Genomic DNA, 18,304 nt, shown 5'->3' on the forward strand with positions numbered 1-18,304 from the left:
GCCAATCAACGTCTACTTACGTCACGGATAGTACCAGTTGTGCTGGTTAGACAATGCTCCGGAGTAGGAGCTAGTTCAGGTACTATAAAAAGGTTCCCGCGGTGCGAAAGGCCCTAGTGTATAATGTAGTACATTAGTACTGCACTGTGTGTGTGTGTGTGTGTGTGTGTGTGTGAGTGAGAGAGAGAGAGATGTCTTTCCCTCATATCTAAATGATGTAAATTGCTTGAGTGTCATGCAGCACATTCGTACAGCACACTGTGTGTGTGTGTGAATAAAAGTTAAGCAAAGTACACAACATTTCCAGAGAAACAAGAAGTGTGTAAGCAAAGTGCTTCAGTAGGAGTGAAGTAGGAGGTACTTATGAAGGACTTTTATCTGAAACGTGCTGTTTCTCTAGCACCGTTGTGTACTTCGCTTAACTTTTACTATATCTAGCCAGCTAGTTAAACGGAGCTAGTAACGAACTTAAGGTAACCCTGTGCAATCTAAGGCTGAATATGTAACGACTCCCTACTCCCTCTGTACGTGCACTATATAGGGGATGATATTGTGGTCTCTACGCTCTATATAGTGCAGTACTTTTACTGTAGAGAGCCATTGTGGAATTCGGCCCTAATTTTGTTAAAGCTGAAAACGTCCTTTGTCACTGTATTTTAAATATTTTTCAAAGTAAAAGACCTAATTAGTGTGTGGAATATAATTTAAAATAATAATAATAATAATAATAACGTTGATCATATAAACCATGTGTTTCATTTTATTTTTTTAAACAAATGATTAAATCTTAATTTATGTGCATTAATTTGCAGTGAAATTTACTCTCGTAATCAAAATCAGTAACCCATAATCCATTTTGGCAACATGTATTGTCTCTAGCTTCACGTATGCTAGCTTCCTCCATGCCCGTGAATATTTATATTTACATACCTGTAAGCAGAGTGTAGAGTGTCACGTTTAGTTTTTATCTGAGCATAGCCATGTCCCGGTTGTTAAGCTTGTCCCCGGCGGTTATTTGCTCCAGGTGTAAACACTGTCCTCAGAACAGCGGCTCTTTCTCCTGGTGGTCTGCGGCTCGTGTGAAGCAGGAGAGTCAGCTGCTCGCTGGAAGAGTGCCACAGCACAGGACCCTGACGCTAACACGGAGGACTTTCCACTCTAATAATGGTGGAAAACGACATTTTTGGGCACTGGGCATCGGGACAGGGTTTCTGTTAGCTCTGGGGCTGAAGTATCACGTTTATAGTCGTGAGCGTTGTGAGTGTGAGAAATCGGTAAACTTTCACAGTAGCTCCAAATACAGGGCGGCCATAGAAACCAGCCGCGACCTCCTCCAGCGGATAAAGGTACAGGTATCATCACATTAGCTTTACTGTGTCACTTGCCAAGGGGCCACGGTGGCTTAGTGGTTAGCGCGCTTGCCTCCCATCCCCGGAGCGTGGGGTTCGAGCCTCGTCTCTGCTCTGTGTGCTGGGAGACTCCCTGGGGGTTTCCTCCGTGTACTCCAGCTTCCTCCCCAGATCAAAGATATGCGTTTTGGCATCTCTAAATTGTTGTGTGTGTGTGTGTGTCCGTCCGTCCAAGGATAGGCTCCCTGTGACCCTATATGCTACCGATATATCATTTTAAGGGAATTGTTTTATACCTGACTGTACATAAGAAGTAATAGTATTCTTACTTAATTACATTTCCATGAAAAAAGAAGAAAAAAAAACACTGTTCACTTATTCCATGTTTATAAATGATAGAGATACTGGTTACAAATCTTAAATAGGTACAAATCTTACAGATTTTAAATAGTGTGTTCTATTGCCCAACTGATACCAACTCAGTCAGTCTCATGTGTCTGCATTTTAACTTTATTTATTAACTGTATGTAAAAATCAAACCCATACCAGTTTGTATTTTGTACCAAAACCAGTTTTTATGCTTTTGCCTATTCATCTCAGTTCCTAGCTGAAAAAATCCAGTTTGGTCAGCCAGCTACCCTCTGCCAAAACTCAGGCCAAGCTGCTCAAACTGGTAGAGCATATATGCCAACCAAGTTATGTTCCAGCTTTCTTATTACTTGACTAAATTGATCAGTATATGGTGGTGATTATGGGGGCATGGTGGTGATTATGGGGGCATGGTGGCTTAGTAGTTTGCATGTTTGCCTCACACCTCCAGGGTTGTGGGTTCGATTCCTGCCTCTGCCCTGTTTGTGTGGATTTTGCATATTCTCCCTGTGCTTCAGGGGTTTCCTCTGGGTACTCCTGTTTCCTCCCCCAGTCCAAAGGGAGTTGTAGGCTGATTGGCATCTCTAAACTGTCCATAATGAGTGTGAGTGTGTGTCCAGAGTTTCCCCTGCCTTGTGCCCTGAGTCCCCTGGGATAGGCTCCAGGTTCCCCTTAGACCCTGTGTAGGATAAGCGGTACAGAAAATGGATGGATGTTTGAGACATTCAAGTTGCCTTAGTATTATTTTCTTTAAAATGTCTATTTTAGGATCTGTTTCCTTTCTACCAGCACTTACCAGCTGGTAAAGATGGTTTATAAATTAGACCAACTTGGCCAGCTGGTAGCTGTTCAGAATAAACTGGAGGTTTACTCTTCCTAAAGTAAAGTTCCTTTAAAAAAGGCCCTGGGCTTAAGAATTAAAGCATCATAAAGCTATCTTAATTAGTAGAGTGAGTATTCCATGTGATGTCTGGCTCTCACATTTTCTTTGTGCTGCCCTGATTTCGTGCAAAATTCAAACACACACCAGCAATGGAGCTGTATTTTGATTTATTACAAATGAAGTTGTAAGGAAAGGTACACACACTATCCCCTGTTTGATCCCCTGTTTGACTTGAGTGATGTGAACAGTATAACTAATTTGCAGGTGAAACCATGTTGGACCATGTTGACTTGCGTCAGCCAAAATGATGCAGTCTTACTTTTGAAATACTTGCACACATTGTAGTGTGTACACTTCTTAACTTTGTAACACTATGTACACTGTGTTGTTTGTTAACAGGATGAAGTTGGAGCTCCTGGCATACTCATTGGAGTTTCTGTAGATGGCACTCAAGTGTGGGGTGATGGTATGTACCTGCATCAGTGCTTCCTCACTTTCTGTTCAAGTTAAAAGAGCTGCCTTTATTAAAAAAAAAAAAAAAAAGATATTACATCTGATGTAGACATGTACCCGCAGGCTTAGGGTATGCTGATTTGGAGAACAGAGTACCCTGTGGTGTGGGCACTGTGATGAGGATTGCCAGCGTCAGTAAATCTCTGACTGCAACTGCTGTTGCTCGAGTGTGGGAAGACGGCAGGCTGGATCTAGACGCTCCCGTCCAAAAATATGTGCCCGAATTCCCTGAAAAACAGTTTGAGGGAAAGAATGTAAGACACAACTTTCAGGAATATATATTTTTACCACAACACTGTAGAATGCTTGATGTTTTTTTGGTCAGAATGTGTTACTTTACAATAACAGCAGCTCTGACAGTTACAGAGCCGGCTGCAAGGTTTATGTTAATGTGCTCCTTCTAATACATTATCATTTCTGTAGTAATAGCTTGCACAAATACTTGTATGGTGGATGCTCCACATAAAAGGATTTTAAAAACATGTTATTTAACAAAGAAAAATGTATAACAGTTGATTTGGTGAAGCTTTCTGTAAGAGGATGTATATTTAGCATTTTTGGAAGGAGTTTCCAGTGGCAACGCTTTGTAAGAGTCAAAAGATTTGCAGGGCTTTGTGTTTTCTCCACAACATGATAAGCTGCAATATTATCTTATTAACTTTAAGAAAGAGAAAACTGAAAGAAAGTGAGGGGAAATTGTTTTGTGGACTATAACCAAATAAAAACTATGATCTTTTATTGTTTACTTAATACAAAATTGACATCATTGGCATATTGCTGTGGTTTAAGAGCAGTAAAGCACTTTGTGACATGTTGTTCCTGGAAAAATATCAACTTCATGTTCGTAACAGCTAACCACTTTGCATTTTGCCTCATCACACCACCCCATGGCTGATTATTTCCCCAGTAATAGCATGTCACAGTGTTTTGTGTGTGTGTGTGTGTGTGAAATCAAATGACAAATGCATCTCTTTCAAAAAGAATTATTGTTTTGTTGTGTCCTTAAACCAGGTCACAATAACTCCACGACTGCTGCTGTCTCACCTGAGTGGTATCCGTCACTATGAAAAAGATCCCAAGAAAGTGAGAGAAGAGAAAGAGAAAGCAAAACGTCTACTGAAGCCTCCAGAGAAAAAAGAGAAAAAAGAAGAAAAAGGTTCTGGTGAGACCGAAGAAAAACCCACACAGCAGGACGACAGAATGAAAAGCAAAGATGGAAAGCATGGCAAAAAGAAGAAAGAGTTTGAGCATGGGGAGTACTACCTGAAAGACAGCTTCGAGGGCGTTGTCCAGGCCTTAGACCTGTTCAAGGATGATCCACTTATTTTCGAGCCAGGTGAGCTTTATGCGCACTCACTACACAATGAATTATTTGTGAAGTAATTGGATTTGCTGCCTGTGGATAATTAATAATGAAGTACTGCTATTAATGCATTTTATTTTGCCTGATGCCTCCTGCATCACAAACATTTTGATTGACAACTGTTCGCAGATATTCTGACAAAGTGCTTTGTGAGAATAAAAAAAAACAGCTTTCTTGCAGCCTGATGAATTATAACTACATTTGAATGACATACTATTTGGCAAAATTTTGTAACGTTTGTATCATTTGTCATTATTAAAATGATTTAAAACCCACAGACGGTCAGATCAGTTAAAGGAAAACTCCACACTAAAACACATTAAATGTGTTTATATTGGATTATTTTGATTTTTAGTGATTCTGGTGCTAATTTGTTGGTTGATGCTGTATTTTCATTATTCCTGTGACAAGTTTGGGGTTGTCTAGGTCCAGGTTTTCTGTTAGCTCCAAACAGCTAAAGAGGAGGAACTTCTTTTCTCACTTACCGTTTTCCAGCCATGTTCATGTTAATGAGAAATCCAACACAGAATAGAGGAGACCTGAAATGTTGCAGTTCCAGAATGCAATGCAGCGATATGACACGGTTGTGCAGAGTTACAGCAGAGACTTGGCTCAGAAATGATGGTGTTGATGGCAGTGTTAGCATGAATGTTGAAGCTGTGGAACCCTTTGTGTTTGAGCAGAGTGAACAGATGAGGAGGTGAGCGAGATGGACAGACTAAAGGACTTAAGCACTGCTGCATTGCTCTCTTTGGGTAGAGATAAAGCAAAATCCCATGGCCACCACCATTACTGGGCAGTTGAATGGCATTGTGGGTAATGTAAGGAATAGTTAACCAAGGTGAAAATAGATGAATATGTAGATGAACATGAAGAATTTTAAATTAAATTTCATTATTCAATAAGTTATCGTAACAAAACAACATTAATAACGTTAAACTATTGAAAATAACTTCAGGTAGATTTTGCTAGCCTAGATTTGCTAGTCTAAACTAAAAACAGCTGGTAGTATATGACTGTATTGTTTGCTGTCTGTAGGCACTACATTCTTATACTCTACTCATGCGTTCACCCTGCTGAGTGCTGTTCTGGAGCGAGCAGCAGGTCAGCGCTTCCTGGACCTCATGATGAACATGTTCCGCGAATTGGGCATGCTCAACACTGTGGCAGACGAGAACGACCCCATTATCTACAACAGATCCAGGTAATCAGTGGTTCCTTTAAATGTCTGATGTTTAAATATTGTCTGGTATGTCATAATTCTGAGCATAATGCTGCATTCGACGGAAGGTCATAACTTAAGGTTCGACCTCTGACTAGGAAAAAAACAAAGAAAACGCCCCTTTAACTTTGAATTCCTGCTCAGGAGCTCGAGATGGTGACCTCAACACTTAAGTAGCTCCTCTTACCTTTAAATGAGTTTAGCTATATGTACAGGTATTTGCATTAGATCTGTGAACATACAGACATATCAGCTTTAGAACATTGACTATACAGTTCACTGTTTTGAAGTGGTGAATAGACATCCCATATCACAGTTAGCTGGATAGCTTGTTGCTGACAAAAGACAAACACAGAGGAGTCCATTTTTTCCCCAATTTTGTAGCTCGAAAGCATAGAAAAAAAAAATTAAGTAATTCTGTCTTCCCACTCCCCACCGAGGTAAGTCGAATGCAGCATAATTGCAAAGTAAGGGTTTTATTTGATCTCAGTAATATAACTAGTTCCCTACTACCTGTCAAAGTGGCTGCCTTGGTCTCATTTTTTTCCTTGTACTTATTCCCTCTTCCAGGTATTACCATTGCAATAAAAAGGGGCGCATTGTGAACTGCCCCTATGTGGACAACTCTTATAAGTGGGCTGGAGGAGGCTTTCTGTCCACAGTTGGTGATCTGCTGCTTTTTGGCAATGCCATGCTCTATAGCTATCAGCTAGTGGACATGACTGACACGAGCGGCCTCCTGCCAGGCTTCCTCAAACCCCACACAGCTAAAGCTCTGTGGGCTCCTGTGGATAAAACTGAGGCTTCATGGGATAAAGATGGCCGATATGCTCAGGGCTGGCTGGTGGTGGAGAAGCAGCAGAAGTACGGGCAGTGTCGCATGCGCAGGCACTACGTCTCACACACGGGAGGCGCTGTAGGTGCGAGCAGTGTATTACTGGTGTTACCCAGTGACAGTCTAAAGACTCCAGGACAGAGAATGACTCCTCCTCAGGGGGTTGTAGTGGCCATCATGACAAATATGCAGTCTGTAGGACTCAATAGCACTGCACTGAAGATTGCACATGAGTTTGAGAAAGCCAGAGACAGCTAAAGTGGGAGTAGTACATGTCAGGGTATGATTTATGTGATTCATATGTGTCTTTTATAGATTTCATATCATAATGCGTGATACTGTGTACTTTGTTTACAGTGTGGAGATATGAATGTGAGTGAACTGCACACACACAGTGTACAGTGTAAATCACACTTTGCATTTCTTTATATTGTGAGACCGATTTTAGTATCTTTTTATGTGAATTGCACAGTATATTGTATAAATAAATAATTGCAAATTTTGCCTTACTTTTTGTTCTATTCTCTGTTTATGTTTATTTGGTAATAAAAAAAAATCATAGCATAGTATGAATAGTATTCATACTATGCTACATATGAAATGAGGTCATTCATTTCATCTAAATTGGAGTGTGTTAATGGTCCCACTAGAGGGAGACTCCTCTCCTACATCTTTCTTACAGGTTCAAAACTCTTAACTCCCAAAGTATCATGACAGCGGGAGAAAGCTTTAAACAGAGACAGTCACTTAGGGTACACATGCAGTGGGGTCCAAAAGTCTGAGACCACATTAAAATCTGGGATTTTTTTTTTTTTTTTTTTTTTAAATTTGGAAATAAACAGAAGGTTTTAGAATTTTGTAATTTTGTAAATGTTCAGTATCTTGAATATTTAATATTCAAGATTCTGCACTATTTCATGCCTGATCGCTTCTATTCTAGTGTGTTCAGACGACACTCTGATGGATTTGATCTAAAATGGATCACAAGGTTTTACACAAACTTGGGGAGTCCATGGCAGCTTGAGTGCACACTGTCATTAAAGCAAAAAGGGGATGTACCAAATACTAATAAACTCTGAAATTCATGTAAGTATTTCAAAGATTCTACTTTTCACTCAAGCTGTTGTCAATATTATAATTTGTAATGAAAGTTGTCATATTAAATTAGAAAAGAATGCAAAACAGAAGCATTTTCACTAGTGCTCTGAGAGTTTTGGATCTCTGTATGTATGTCACTAACATAATTTCAAATATTACAGTAGTCCTATATTATAAATCTAGAATTTAAAAAATGTAGGGAGGTCAAGACATGTGACAGAAAATTCATAATGTCCATTTGGGGTCGTTTGCCCAAAACGTTTGGGAACCCCTGCTCTAACTTTAGCTCTAATTATGTAGTAACTTTTACCAGAGCAGAATACCATATGAACTGAATAAAGCTCAAATCAATGAATGAATGGCTGAGATCAGGAACTATTTTTTGTGCACTTCTGCAGTATGTCGTCACAGGTTATTTCCTATCAGCCCCATCTATCATTCATTATTATACTGATTCAGAGGGATTCGCAAAAAAAAGGGAATTAGGTGAAAAACTCAACAGAACTAGTTAATATGCATTGTCTTTATTTTACTAAAATAACCATTAATAAACACACAAATGTATATTAATACTGCTAGATTTTTATTTTCTTGACATGATTTTCAAACATCTGTACAGTCTTTTAAATCATTACATTCAAAGGGTGTTTGATTTGTCTTTTCACTGTCACAATGAAGAGTGGAATCTAAAATGTATTACATGGTTTGGTCTCTTTTTGAACCTGTACGAGAATTGTTTGTAGCCTGTATGTGCATAAAATTGAAGAATCCATGATTATGCGTGGCATTGGTAAGACATTTTCCTCAAAGTTTTATTGCCAGTAGGTTCAAACTGACAAGAATAATAACTTTATTTGAAATGTATTACATTGGCTGTAACATTTTCCTTATCTGGAATATAACTTTTACTCTGAAGACATAAGTATATATTAAATTATTTTTGAAAAACAAAATGTATTGGAAAAAAACTATTTACATGCCTTAATTTAAATATTAAGAAAGTATTAAGATATCACAATGCCTTAGAAGCCAGTTTATCCTTCAATGAGATTGGCCATACTGCTCAATGCTGGGATCATGCTGTGTCCCTTGTACTTCTTGATGCTTTCCTTTGCGCTCTGGAAAGAGAAACATATCCTGAATTCATTTAGGGCATGTAATTGTGAGAAAACCAGATTTAGAACAGCACTTAAGCAAAAAATTAAAATGTGTTGCTTTACCAGCAAGATATTCCTTTAAACAAGTCTGACAGTTTTAATACAATTACACAATACAGTTTAACACAATAATCCCCTGTTGTTATAATGAAAAATCCAAAAATATATGAAATGCAGAAAGGTAGTGATGACTTTTGTGTCCCATTTTTTAGCAACTTCAAAAATCAAAAGTGACATTTAGTTTTTCACTCACTTGCAGATGTAGTAGATGATCACAGCCAGCACCAGCAGGATGAGGATGAGGAGGATGGCTATAGCAGCGATCATGCCTGTCTCATGGCTTTTGTCTGATATGCTCTCCAGTTGGAACTGCTCACACCTGCTGCCTACATAGTTGTTATTGCATCTGCAAGGGAACATGATCTCATTGGTCCATGCCATGTAAGTGACAATAACAGATCCCGCACATTAAGGTAAACAAACTTGATATACAGTGCTGCTAGAAAGTTTGCGAACCCTTTACAATTTCCTGTATTTCTGCATAAATTTGACCTGAAATGTGATCAGATCTTCATCTAAGTCCTAAAACTATATAAAGAGAACCCAATTAAACAAATGACGCAAAAACATTAGAGCAAAATTATGCAACATTAAATATCTTTGTTGGAAAAAAGTATGTGAACCTCTAGGAGTATGAGTTCATTTAAAGGGGTAATTGAAATCAGGTGTTTCAATCAAAGGAGATGGCAATCAGGTGTGAGTTTAGCAGGCCCTCCCATGTTTCAAGGAAATAAACTTGGGTCTTCATTATGAAAGTCTGGTCTTTATGGACGCGTACCATGCCTCGATCAAAGGAGATTCCTGAAGACCACAGTAAAAGAGTTATCGATGCTCATCAGGCTGGAAAAGGTTACAAAACCATTTCTAAAGAGTTTGGCCTCCACCTATTCACTGTGAGGCAGATTATATACAAATGGAGGAAGTTCAGCACAAAATTCAGCACCACTCTCCCAAGGAGTGGTCGTCCAGTAAAATCCAAGGTCACAGCAAATAATATTACAGGAAGTCACAAAGAACCCCATGGTAACTTCTAAGGACCTACAGGCCACTCTTGCATTGAGTAATGTCAATGTTCATGAGTCCACCATCAGGCAAACACTGAACAAGAACGGTGTGCATGGCAAGATAGTAAGGCGGAAGCCACTACTCTCCAAAAAGAACACTGCTGCCCAGCTGAAGTTTGCTCAAGACCATGTGGATAAGCCAGAAGCCTATTGGAAGAATGCTTTGTGGACAGATGAATCAAAAATAAAACTTTTTGGTTTAAATGAAAAACGTTATGGTTGGCAAAAACCAAACACTACATTCCAACATAAGCACCTCATCCCAGCCGTGAAGCATAGGGGTGGCAATATCATGGTTAGGGGTTGCTTTGCTGCCTTGGGTCCAGGACGGCTTGCCATTATTGATGAGACTTATGAATTCTGGATTGTACCGGCAAATTCTACAGGAGAATGTCAGGGTATCTGTCCGTGAACTGAAGCTTGACCGTAAGTGGGTCATGCAGCAAGACAATGACCCTAAGCACACAAGGAGGTCTACAAAGAAATGGTTAAAGCTGAAGAAATTTTACATTTTTGAAATGGCCAAGTCTAAGTCCAGACATAAACAAAATAGAAATGTTGTGGAATTACCTAAAAGAGCAGTTTATGCAAGGAATTTGATTGCATTTCAGGGCAAGTATATGCAGAAATACAGAAAATTGTAAAGGGTTCACAAACTTTGTAGCAGCCTGTAGATGTATTTTGCATGTGATATAATGAACACGTGAAGTGTATATGAAGTGTTCTGCAAAACAGTGGGTTGTATACACGTACATAGCAAATAACTTAATATGTGATAACTAATTAGCTAATGAGATAATTAGTAATTATGTTGTTCCAGAAAAAAATGTGGATTCTGTGGGGTGAAGCTAAAACATTTCAAAATCCCACTTAATCACCAAGCTCCACATTATTGTTTGCAGCTATTACTAAAAAAAAAAAAAAAAACAGTACCAACATTTACACTAGGGATTCTCAACCTTTTTTTGACCAGTGACCCTGTATTAAGTTCCCAAAAATCCTCATGATCCCACTCCCCCCTTATTTTTTCATGAGGCATTAAATAATAGGAGTTTGAATATTCATGGGGCATTTCTGTAAAATAGTTCACAGTACACATAGTTAGGTAACTTTCTTATTGAAGTATTAAGCTGATCTTAACAAATTTAATTGTCACTCTCACTCACTTTCAGTAACCACTTTATCAGAGTCACAGTGGATCCGGAGCCTATCCCGGAAAACATTGGGCATGAGGCAGCAATACACCCTGGAGGGGATGTCAGTCCATCGCAGAGCACGATGCGTACACACATTCACACTCAGTCAGTTAATGTGAGTCAGTCCACCTACTGGCATGTTTTTGGTAGGTGGGAGGAAACTCGGAAGAAACCCATGTCAATACATGGAAAATATGAATAGAAAATCCACGCAGACAGTAACCCGGGCACAAGATCCACCCAGAGAGTCTGGAGCTGTGAGTGACAACACTTCCCATTATATCACTATAGCGCTCTCATTGTTACTGTGATAGGATACTTTCTTACATGCATATGGTGTTTCTGCACATGCAGGCTAACACTTTACATTAAATTGTCTTACAAGAAGACAGGGAAGTTCACAAATGAGTTCTTATACATTTAAGAATGCTTTTATAAATCATTATATCTAAGAGCCCACATGGCAGGCCATGCTAGATGACGTATTTTGAAAGCTCACATTCCATCTCTGCTGTTATAATCAACCTAGATCAATACGTTGGTTTTGATGCAAGGGTACTGAACCAACCATACATCACATAAATAAGTGCTAGCAAATGGTACCAGCAGTTGGGTATGTTGGTTTAGTTGAGGTCACATGGCAGTAATATGTGTATAATCGTGAAGCCCATTTTACAACAGGGAGTGGGGGATTTATTTCTGCTTTCTTGTACTTACTGTCAGAGTATTATACAGAAGCATTAACACTTTTTTGCATTTTTTTTAACAATTTAACAATTATGGCAGAATTGTCACAAAATTTGTATTTTAAATAATGCCAAAGCACATGCTACTGCAGAAGGTTATGGACTAAAATATATCACTTGTGCTGTTTAGATTATGTCCACATGCTGCAAAAATAGTACAAATATTGTATTTTGTAGTGTTTCTAGCTACAAACCACTGAAATAGATTTCAGGCAACTTGTAAATGGGAGCATATTAGATTGCAGCATAACTGCTGTGTGTTGTAAAATGGGTTTAAGAGGTATTCTAAATTAGGCCGCTGAACTAAATACATTTCAGTTATTACTTTGAAATGTTCCATAGGCCAAGTTTATCTGCGTAGAACTCCATAATAACAGTTCATTTGCATGTCAGGCAAAGGAGAAACTACGACTTACACACAGGTGAGCGTGGACATAGAGGGTATTTTAAAGCATTTTCCTCCATTCATGCAATAGGATGCATCTGACCCAGTGCAAGGTTCACCATGATCTAAAAAGACAAAAGCAAATCATAAGTCTGGATTTATTTGATTATTGCTATTTTGTCTGATAGCAATAAACAGCATGTGATGCGTTAGAATGCAACACAATGGTTATTGAAAGTTATTGTACAGTTGTGTGCAAAAGTTTACATCCCCATTGTTTACTGGGTGGAAAATATAGAAACTTTATTTCAGGTTCTCTATACGCATCAGAATCTTATGTTAATGTTTCCTTATTAAACACTCTTTACAAAATGGTCTAACTATTATAGCAATGGAGTCTAGGTCAGCAGTTACCTTTATTAGCAAGCTCAAAAGTGTGCGTCTCTGCTGACATGGTCTAGTAATATATATTTGAATGTGACTTATTGAGGTGTCTAATGAACTGTGAACAGGTCAAGGTAAGCTTTAGTGGCCTTCCATAAAACACCTAAAACAGACAATATTGACCTTTCACAGAGAAGAGTATAATAAGTATCACTGTGTTTAGGGATACCATTAGAAACAATGAGAACAATAAATCAGAAATAAATATAGACAAACATCATTTTGATGTATGCAAACTGCTGCACTCAACTGTATAATAAACGGGTATTTGTTATACAGATTATATCAGGCTTGAAGGCTATGCATTTTTCATTTTACCTGCCATCCTTACAGGTTCAGATGAACTCGTCACACTGGATGTAGTTATTATCTTTTGCGTCTACCTGACAAAAAAATCATGTCAAGTCTATCATCCCAGACTGGCCTTAAATATATATTTTTATATTGATCTTGGAATGATAAGGTTATATCTGACTTTATGGGCAACAGTGAGATAATGTTATAAATCAATTATTTACATGCCACCAAATATACAGTATGTGAGAGGTTTTACACAAATTTTGCTTAAAACACAAAAGACAAGTTAAAATTTAGTCTTTGCTTTGACTTTACTGAGAATCAAAACTGTATGGCTCAGTAACTTCGAAATACACATTAGTCATCCAGACATTTATAATTCTTGATACGTAAATGTTTCACCGATCTTATTTAACCAAACAGGAAATTATGACAAAAACTCCCATCATTAATATTTTCTATTGAAATAAACATTTCTGCCAAAGTAAAAACTTCGGTCTCTATCGAAATGAAAAAAAGTGTCTTTGAATCAACCTGTTATATGTTCTCTTTACAGAGCAGTTTTGCAATTTTGCCAATAAACCTTGGTGTGAAATAGAATGAGATTTTTAAGAAAATTGGATCACAGTAGAGAATGACTTACCAGGTCGAATGACTGTAAGTTTCTTCAGCTTGTCTGAGTGACATATCAAAAAGAAAGTCATTGTGGCACTCAGAGTCACACAAGCATGCCCTGGGCGTATACGTTTGAGCCCAGAAATGTTGCGGTTGCTGTTTGTCCACATTACTAGAGTTCATTTAACACTTCCTATCATGAGAAAAATGCAGTGTCAACTAACAGTGATCATTTGTCACATTACTTCACAAACCTTTTGGCCTCTTCTTTTCCAAATGTGCCCATTTACATACAAAGTTGAACATTTTAGGTATTAATCAGCCAGGATGTGTTGAATAAATGATTAGCAGGGGCTAATGGCCCTCGTTTTGAGACAGATCTTGAATCAGTGTGGAAACAATGAGAAAATATATACACCACTTTCAGTCAGTCGTGGTTGGTTAAGGACCTGCTCGTATCAGGACTGTACATCAGGCTTTAAGCAGGCTGACTGTGTCAGGTGATAGTCTCAGTTATGACTGCTATGTTTAAAGAGAAGTCCTGTGAGCATCACAGGTATGTATGGGATTTTAGGAACTTTCTTTATTAAAACCGTTAGAAAGGGCAGTCAAACTCAGCTAAAACCTGTTGTGGTTTGACATGTTTTAAATCAGGACATTAGCAAAGCATAAGCTGGTGTTTTGTAACCTTTCTGATCACTCAATATGATGCACTTCACCACTGGGCCTGCACAATATGCAATATAATAGGACATAAAGCAGAAAAAACTCTAATTGTAGTCCTTCAGCTGTATTTTAGGAGTCACCAGTATATTGCTTCTTGATGAGTGATCTGAATTCCATGAAGATATTAAACAATGAATGTAAATGATTATCTTAATACAAATTCTAAGATATGCAAGTAACCATTTGTGGGATTAAAGAGCCAGTATAGTGATCTCACTCTGATACATATCACCATTTTGGCAATAACATTCTGAAATCCTATGTAAATCCTATGTTCTGTATGTGTTCCTTCAGTGGGGATTTTGATGTGTAAACCTTATTTGTGAGGATTATGTTACTCCAGCTGACTCAAATGTAGAAGTCTGACAGTTGGCAGTGAAAAAGATAGTACAGACATCAGAGATATTGGGAAAATGACAGTATGCTGTTTCACAGATATTACTGATGTGCTTCCATAGACAGAGCTCACTATCAAACATGACTCCTAGATTCTTAACTATCAGACATTACAAGACATTCACAAGGTGATGTTGTTTATGCAGTGATGGTGCTAAATACAGTTGTACGTGTGTGTGTGTGTCATTGCATTGATGAAAGTATAAATATCCTTTAATTACACTAAATAAGAAACATGCAGCTGGATGACAAGTTAACAGAAAAAATGATGGTTCTTCTGCATTTTGCTGGCATTGTTTGGGTCCACTTGTCTCCTTAGAGAAAAGAGTCACTGTGAATCAGTATGAAGTTATTCTGACTGATGACCTTTATCCTATGATAAAGCATTTCTATCCTGATGGGAGTGGTCTTTTCCAGTACGACATTGTCCCCATCCACATGACATGAGGGCTCAGTGAATGGTTTAATTAGTATGAAAATTATGTAAATCATATGCTAAATCAAACACCCATGGGAGATTTTTAAGCAATGTGTTAGACAGGACTCCCCATCACCATCATCAAAACACCAACTGAGGAAATATGGTGTTCACTGCTCCAGTACAGATCCAGAGAGTTGTAGAATCTATGCCAAGATGCCTTGATGCTTTTCTGGTAGTCATGGTAACCCAACACCTTATTAAGACATTTTAGGTAGTTTTTCCTCTCTATTGTGTGACCATCTGTATATATGGTAAATAATGATATGGATTTGATTATGGCATGTTAAAATTCTTCCTACAGCCTGTAACGCGACAGCTGCACTCACTTGTGCTCATTTGAGCTTTGCTGAACTTTTAATGTGCACAGCTAGCCCAAAGAACCTGATGTTTGACCTACAGGCAAAGTGTAGTTACTTGACTATATAACAAGTAAGCTAGCTAGCAAACATCTGGATAGGTATTCTCTAAAGTTTAAAGAACAAGTGTCTTTCTAATGCTATATTATAATGCTATATGCTATATTGCAGCAGGCTAGATCACCCACACCAAAAACAAACACCAATCATCCAGACCACCATTTAACTGTTAAACTCTAGAACTGCCCTAGGAATAAAATCTTTCAAAAATCTTTATTAGAATTATCATTAGTTATCACCACTATTTCTAAGATATTGAAGATCAATCCACTATGGTATTATGTTATGGTAGATTTATATCTACTATATGTTCTCCAGTTAAACCATCTAACTTGAGTCAGAGCAGTTTATTTAAGAATGGAAGGAATTTTAAAATGAGCTAGTCATGTAGTGTATTACACATTTGGCATTATGATATATTAACTATGACACCTTTCTACAATGTGAACCTCATTAAAAATGGAATCCTGGTTACCACCCTGGATGTAGAAGAGCAAAGGCAAACAGTACTAAGTGTGTTGAAAGGATGTTTAGTATGAGCAGATTGTGAATAAGAGTCCTGGATGAGCACAGGGTAGTCATTATCATTACAGCAGCAGGTCTTAGGCAGGGGTGGATTTAATGATTTGGTAGCCCTAGGCAAAATATAGGAATGGGGCCCGTTATTTAGCATTAACAATTAAAAATATATAGAATTTCTGGGGCCCAAGGCAGTTGCCTACCTTCGCCTAGTGCTAAGTCCGCCCCTGGTCTTAGGTACAAGTCTATGAGAGTGTCCACTGAATTATGGGTGAGTAGTGGGCATAAATAGGTTTATGGGAAGTGTAAATATTTCGGGTATCCATGTGGGACCAGCCACAGCAGCAGAAGGTGAGTCAGAAGTGCAGGAAGTAGAGCATTAGGATGAATCAGGCGGGTCTGGAGAGTGTGAGAGGAGACACAGCAGTAGAAGTGTGTCAGGATCAGGCACAGTTTAGGAAATCATCACATCAGGCAGAGAGAAATAACAGATTATGGTGTGCCTGTTCTACAGTGGTTTAAGAGGATGCAAGCGGGGACTATTTAAAACGTATAGCTTTTCCCGCCAAATCACCATGGCAACGTTGACATGACGTTTACCGGCTATCACCCGTTCAGTTCTGTATAATCACAGGAGCATGTCTTGGCGTGATGGCAGTTGAATCACGACCTCTTTCACTTGATGGACTGATAGACTGACTTGTCTTTTATCCATGGAGTAGTGAGAGTGACTGAATGACAAACGGCTAGACCAATTGGCATAGAGAAGTGGCTGTCATCAGGTTTTTCCCACTGGAAAGCTAGGCGAGGGAGGGGAAACGTCTGGAGATACGCAGCTCCACTTCTCCCGTTTCACTGAGCTGGAGCGTGTTGTGAAGGACCCGAGCTTGCTGAGAAGCTCACACAGACTGATCGACATTCCGGCATGCAGTGATGACTGTGTGTGTACCAGGCGCAGAAGTCATCCAGCTGACAGCTGGCGGTTATATTTGAGCAGCTGGACTCTGTGTTTTAAAGCTCGGTTGGACACGCGGAGTCCCCAGAGTGATTGTCGGGGAAGCCCTCATCCCTCATCCTCACACTGAGCCGAGCAGGCACACAATGCCCTCCTCCTCCTCCTCCTCTTCCTCCTCCTCCTCCGCGCACACGGATGCTGCTGATGCTGATCCTCTCCGTTTACTCGCCAGCGGACTGCTCACAGCATCTCGGTGAACGATGATCGCATTACGGACCGGGCTCGATAGTCGTGCCCTTTTCTTCCTCAGAGGTGCAGAAGAAGCAGAACCAGAGCGGATGCTTGGCAAGGATAACAGTAGCAGCCTACACGCAGAACGCTCTGAGCTCCGAGCATCAGCTAGGCACTCATCTCCATCATCACCATCATCATCACCATCATCATCATCACTATCCTCCTCATCATCATCATCAGTATTACTAGAGCAAGAGAGACACGACTGAACTTCCGATGATGCATTTAACAAAAAGGTAGGTTCCTTTGTTTTTAAATAGGCTACTTATTTTAAGATTTCTCCATCTAATGAGTGTGCTAATTACTCCTCCTCCTCCTCCTCCTCCTCTTCCTTCTTTACTGCCTCCCCCTCTTATTGTACCCATCACTGCTTTCATCAGTGTCCGTTTGTCATCATGTTATTTCATTAAACCCAATGTCGACGACTAAACCATGGCAGGAATCCATGGCCTTTAGTAGCAACACATCCTAGGCTCTTTTACTCGTTAGTGCTAATGCATTTAATCACAAACACAGTGATGCTTTAGGCCTTGTAAAATCAAAGATATTTAAAGACATGCCTTTCATCACTGGCATATATTTTGGGTTTGGTCTGAAATTAGGGTTCACAGGAAAAACTTTCAAGATGGCTTGTCACCTACCTGAGTTGCTCTAAATCATAAAGTCTGTTTGTGATCAGGAAAGGCAAGTAAATATATTTATACACACTATGAGATAAAAACATTGACCTATTTCATACAGGAAAAAATAGAGTCCTGTTTTTGCATTTCATTTGTGCCAGCTGAAGTGTGACAGTGTGTGGATCAGTGATCAGCTGCTAAAGTTTCAGTGTAATGGGAAGACAGGAGAGGGAGCTGTGCTAGTCTACTGCCCAGACCTTGTAGTGCCACTATTAAAAATAGGTCATCTTCCTCTCTTTAT

At 39.1% G+C, this 18,304-nt stretch overlaps 3 protein-coding genes across 7 annotated transcripts in view; 2 read left to right on the plus strand and 1 right to left on the minus strand.

Annotated features, from left to right (window-relative positions):
* Positions 1-829: 829 nt before the first annotated feature.
* Positions 830-7,043, plus strand: lactb (lactamase, beta). Of its 2 annotated transcripts, none has more exons than XM_034307704.2 (6): positions 830-1,352; positions 3,001-3,067; positions 3,178-3,368; positions 4,126-4,450; positions 5,516-5,681; positions 6,270-7,043. In XM_034307704.2, the coding sequence occupies exons 1-6, from the start codon at positions 981-983 to the stop codon at positions 6,790-6,792; spliced, it is 1,644 nt and encodes a 547-aa protein (XP_034163595.2). In that variant the 5' UTR covers positions 830-980; the 3' UTR covers positions 6,793-7,043. The 2 variants fall into 2 exon arrangements, with proteins under 2 accessions (XP_034163595.2, XP_026774407.3); XM_026918606.3 differs by having other exon boundaries at positions 836-1,346.
* A 1,153-nt stretch (positions 7,044-8,196) lies between these two features.
* On the minus strand, positions 8,197-13,710 carry LOC113529460 (pro-neuregulin-4, membrane-bound isoform). Of its 2 annotated transcripts, none has more exons than XM_026918652.3 (5): positions 13,625-13,710; positions 13,003-13,067; positions 12,272-12,365; positions 9,043-9,195; positions 8,197-8,750 (listed from the first exon to the last, which is right to left on the minus strand). In XM_026918652.3, the coding sequence occupies exons 2-5, from the start codon at positions 13,007-13,009 to the stop codon at positions 8,708-8,710; spliced, it is 297 nt and encodes a 98-aa protein (XP_026774453.1). In that variant the 5' UTR covers positions 13,010-13,067; positions 13,625-13,710; the 3' UTR covers positions 8,197-8,707. The 2 variants fall into 2 exon arrangements, with proteins under 2 accessions (XP_026774453.1, XP_034163095.1); XM_034307204.2 differs by having other exon boundaries at positions 13,003-13,063; positions 13,625-13,703.
* Positions 13,711-16,465: 2,755 nt separating this feature from the next.
* The window catches only part of tmem266 (transmembrane protein 266), a 51,930-nt gene continuing 50,091 nt past the window's right edge, over positions 16,466-18,304 (plus strand). The window contains exon 1 of one of the 3 annotated variants that reach the window (XM_034307203.2): positions 16,466-17,619. The gene's annotated coding sequence lies outside the window, so the exon portion shown is untranslated. The remainder of the gene's footprint in view (positions 17,620-18,304) is intronic. The other 2 variants (XM_026918648.3, XM_026918649.3) reach the window with 2 other exon arrangements.

Source organism: Pangasianodon hypophthalmus, chromosome 9 (genome assembly GCF_027358585.1).
Source record: "Pangasianodon hypophthalmus isolate fPanHyp1 chromosome 9, fPanHyp1.pri, whole genome shotgun sequence".
Classification (NCBI taxonomy): Eukaryota; Metazoa; Chordata; class Actinopteri; order Siluriformes; family Pangasiidae; genus Pangasianodon; species Pangasianodon hypophthalmus.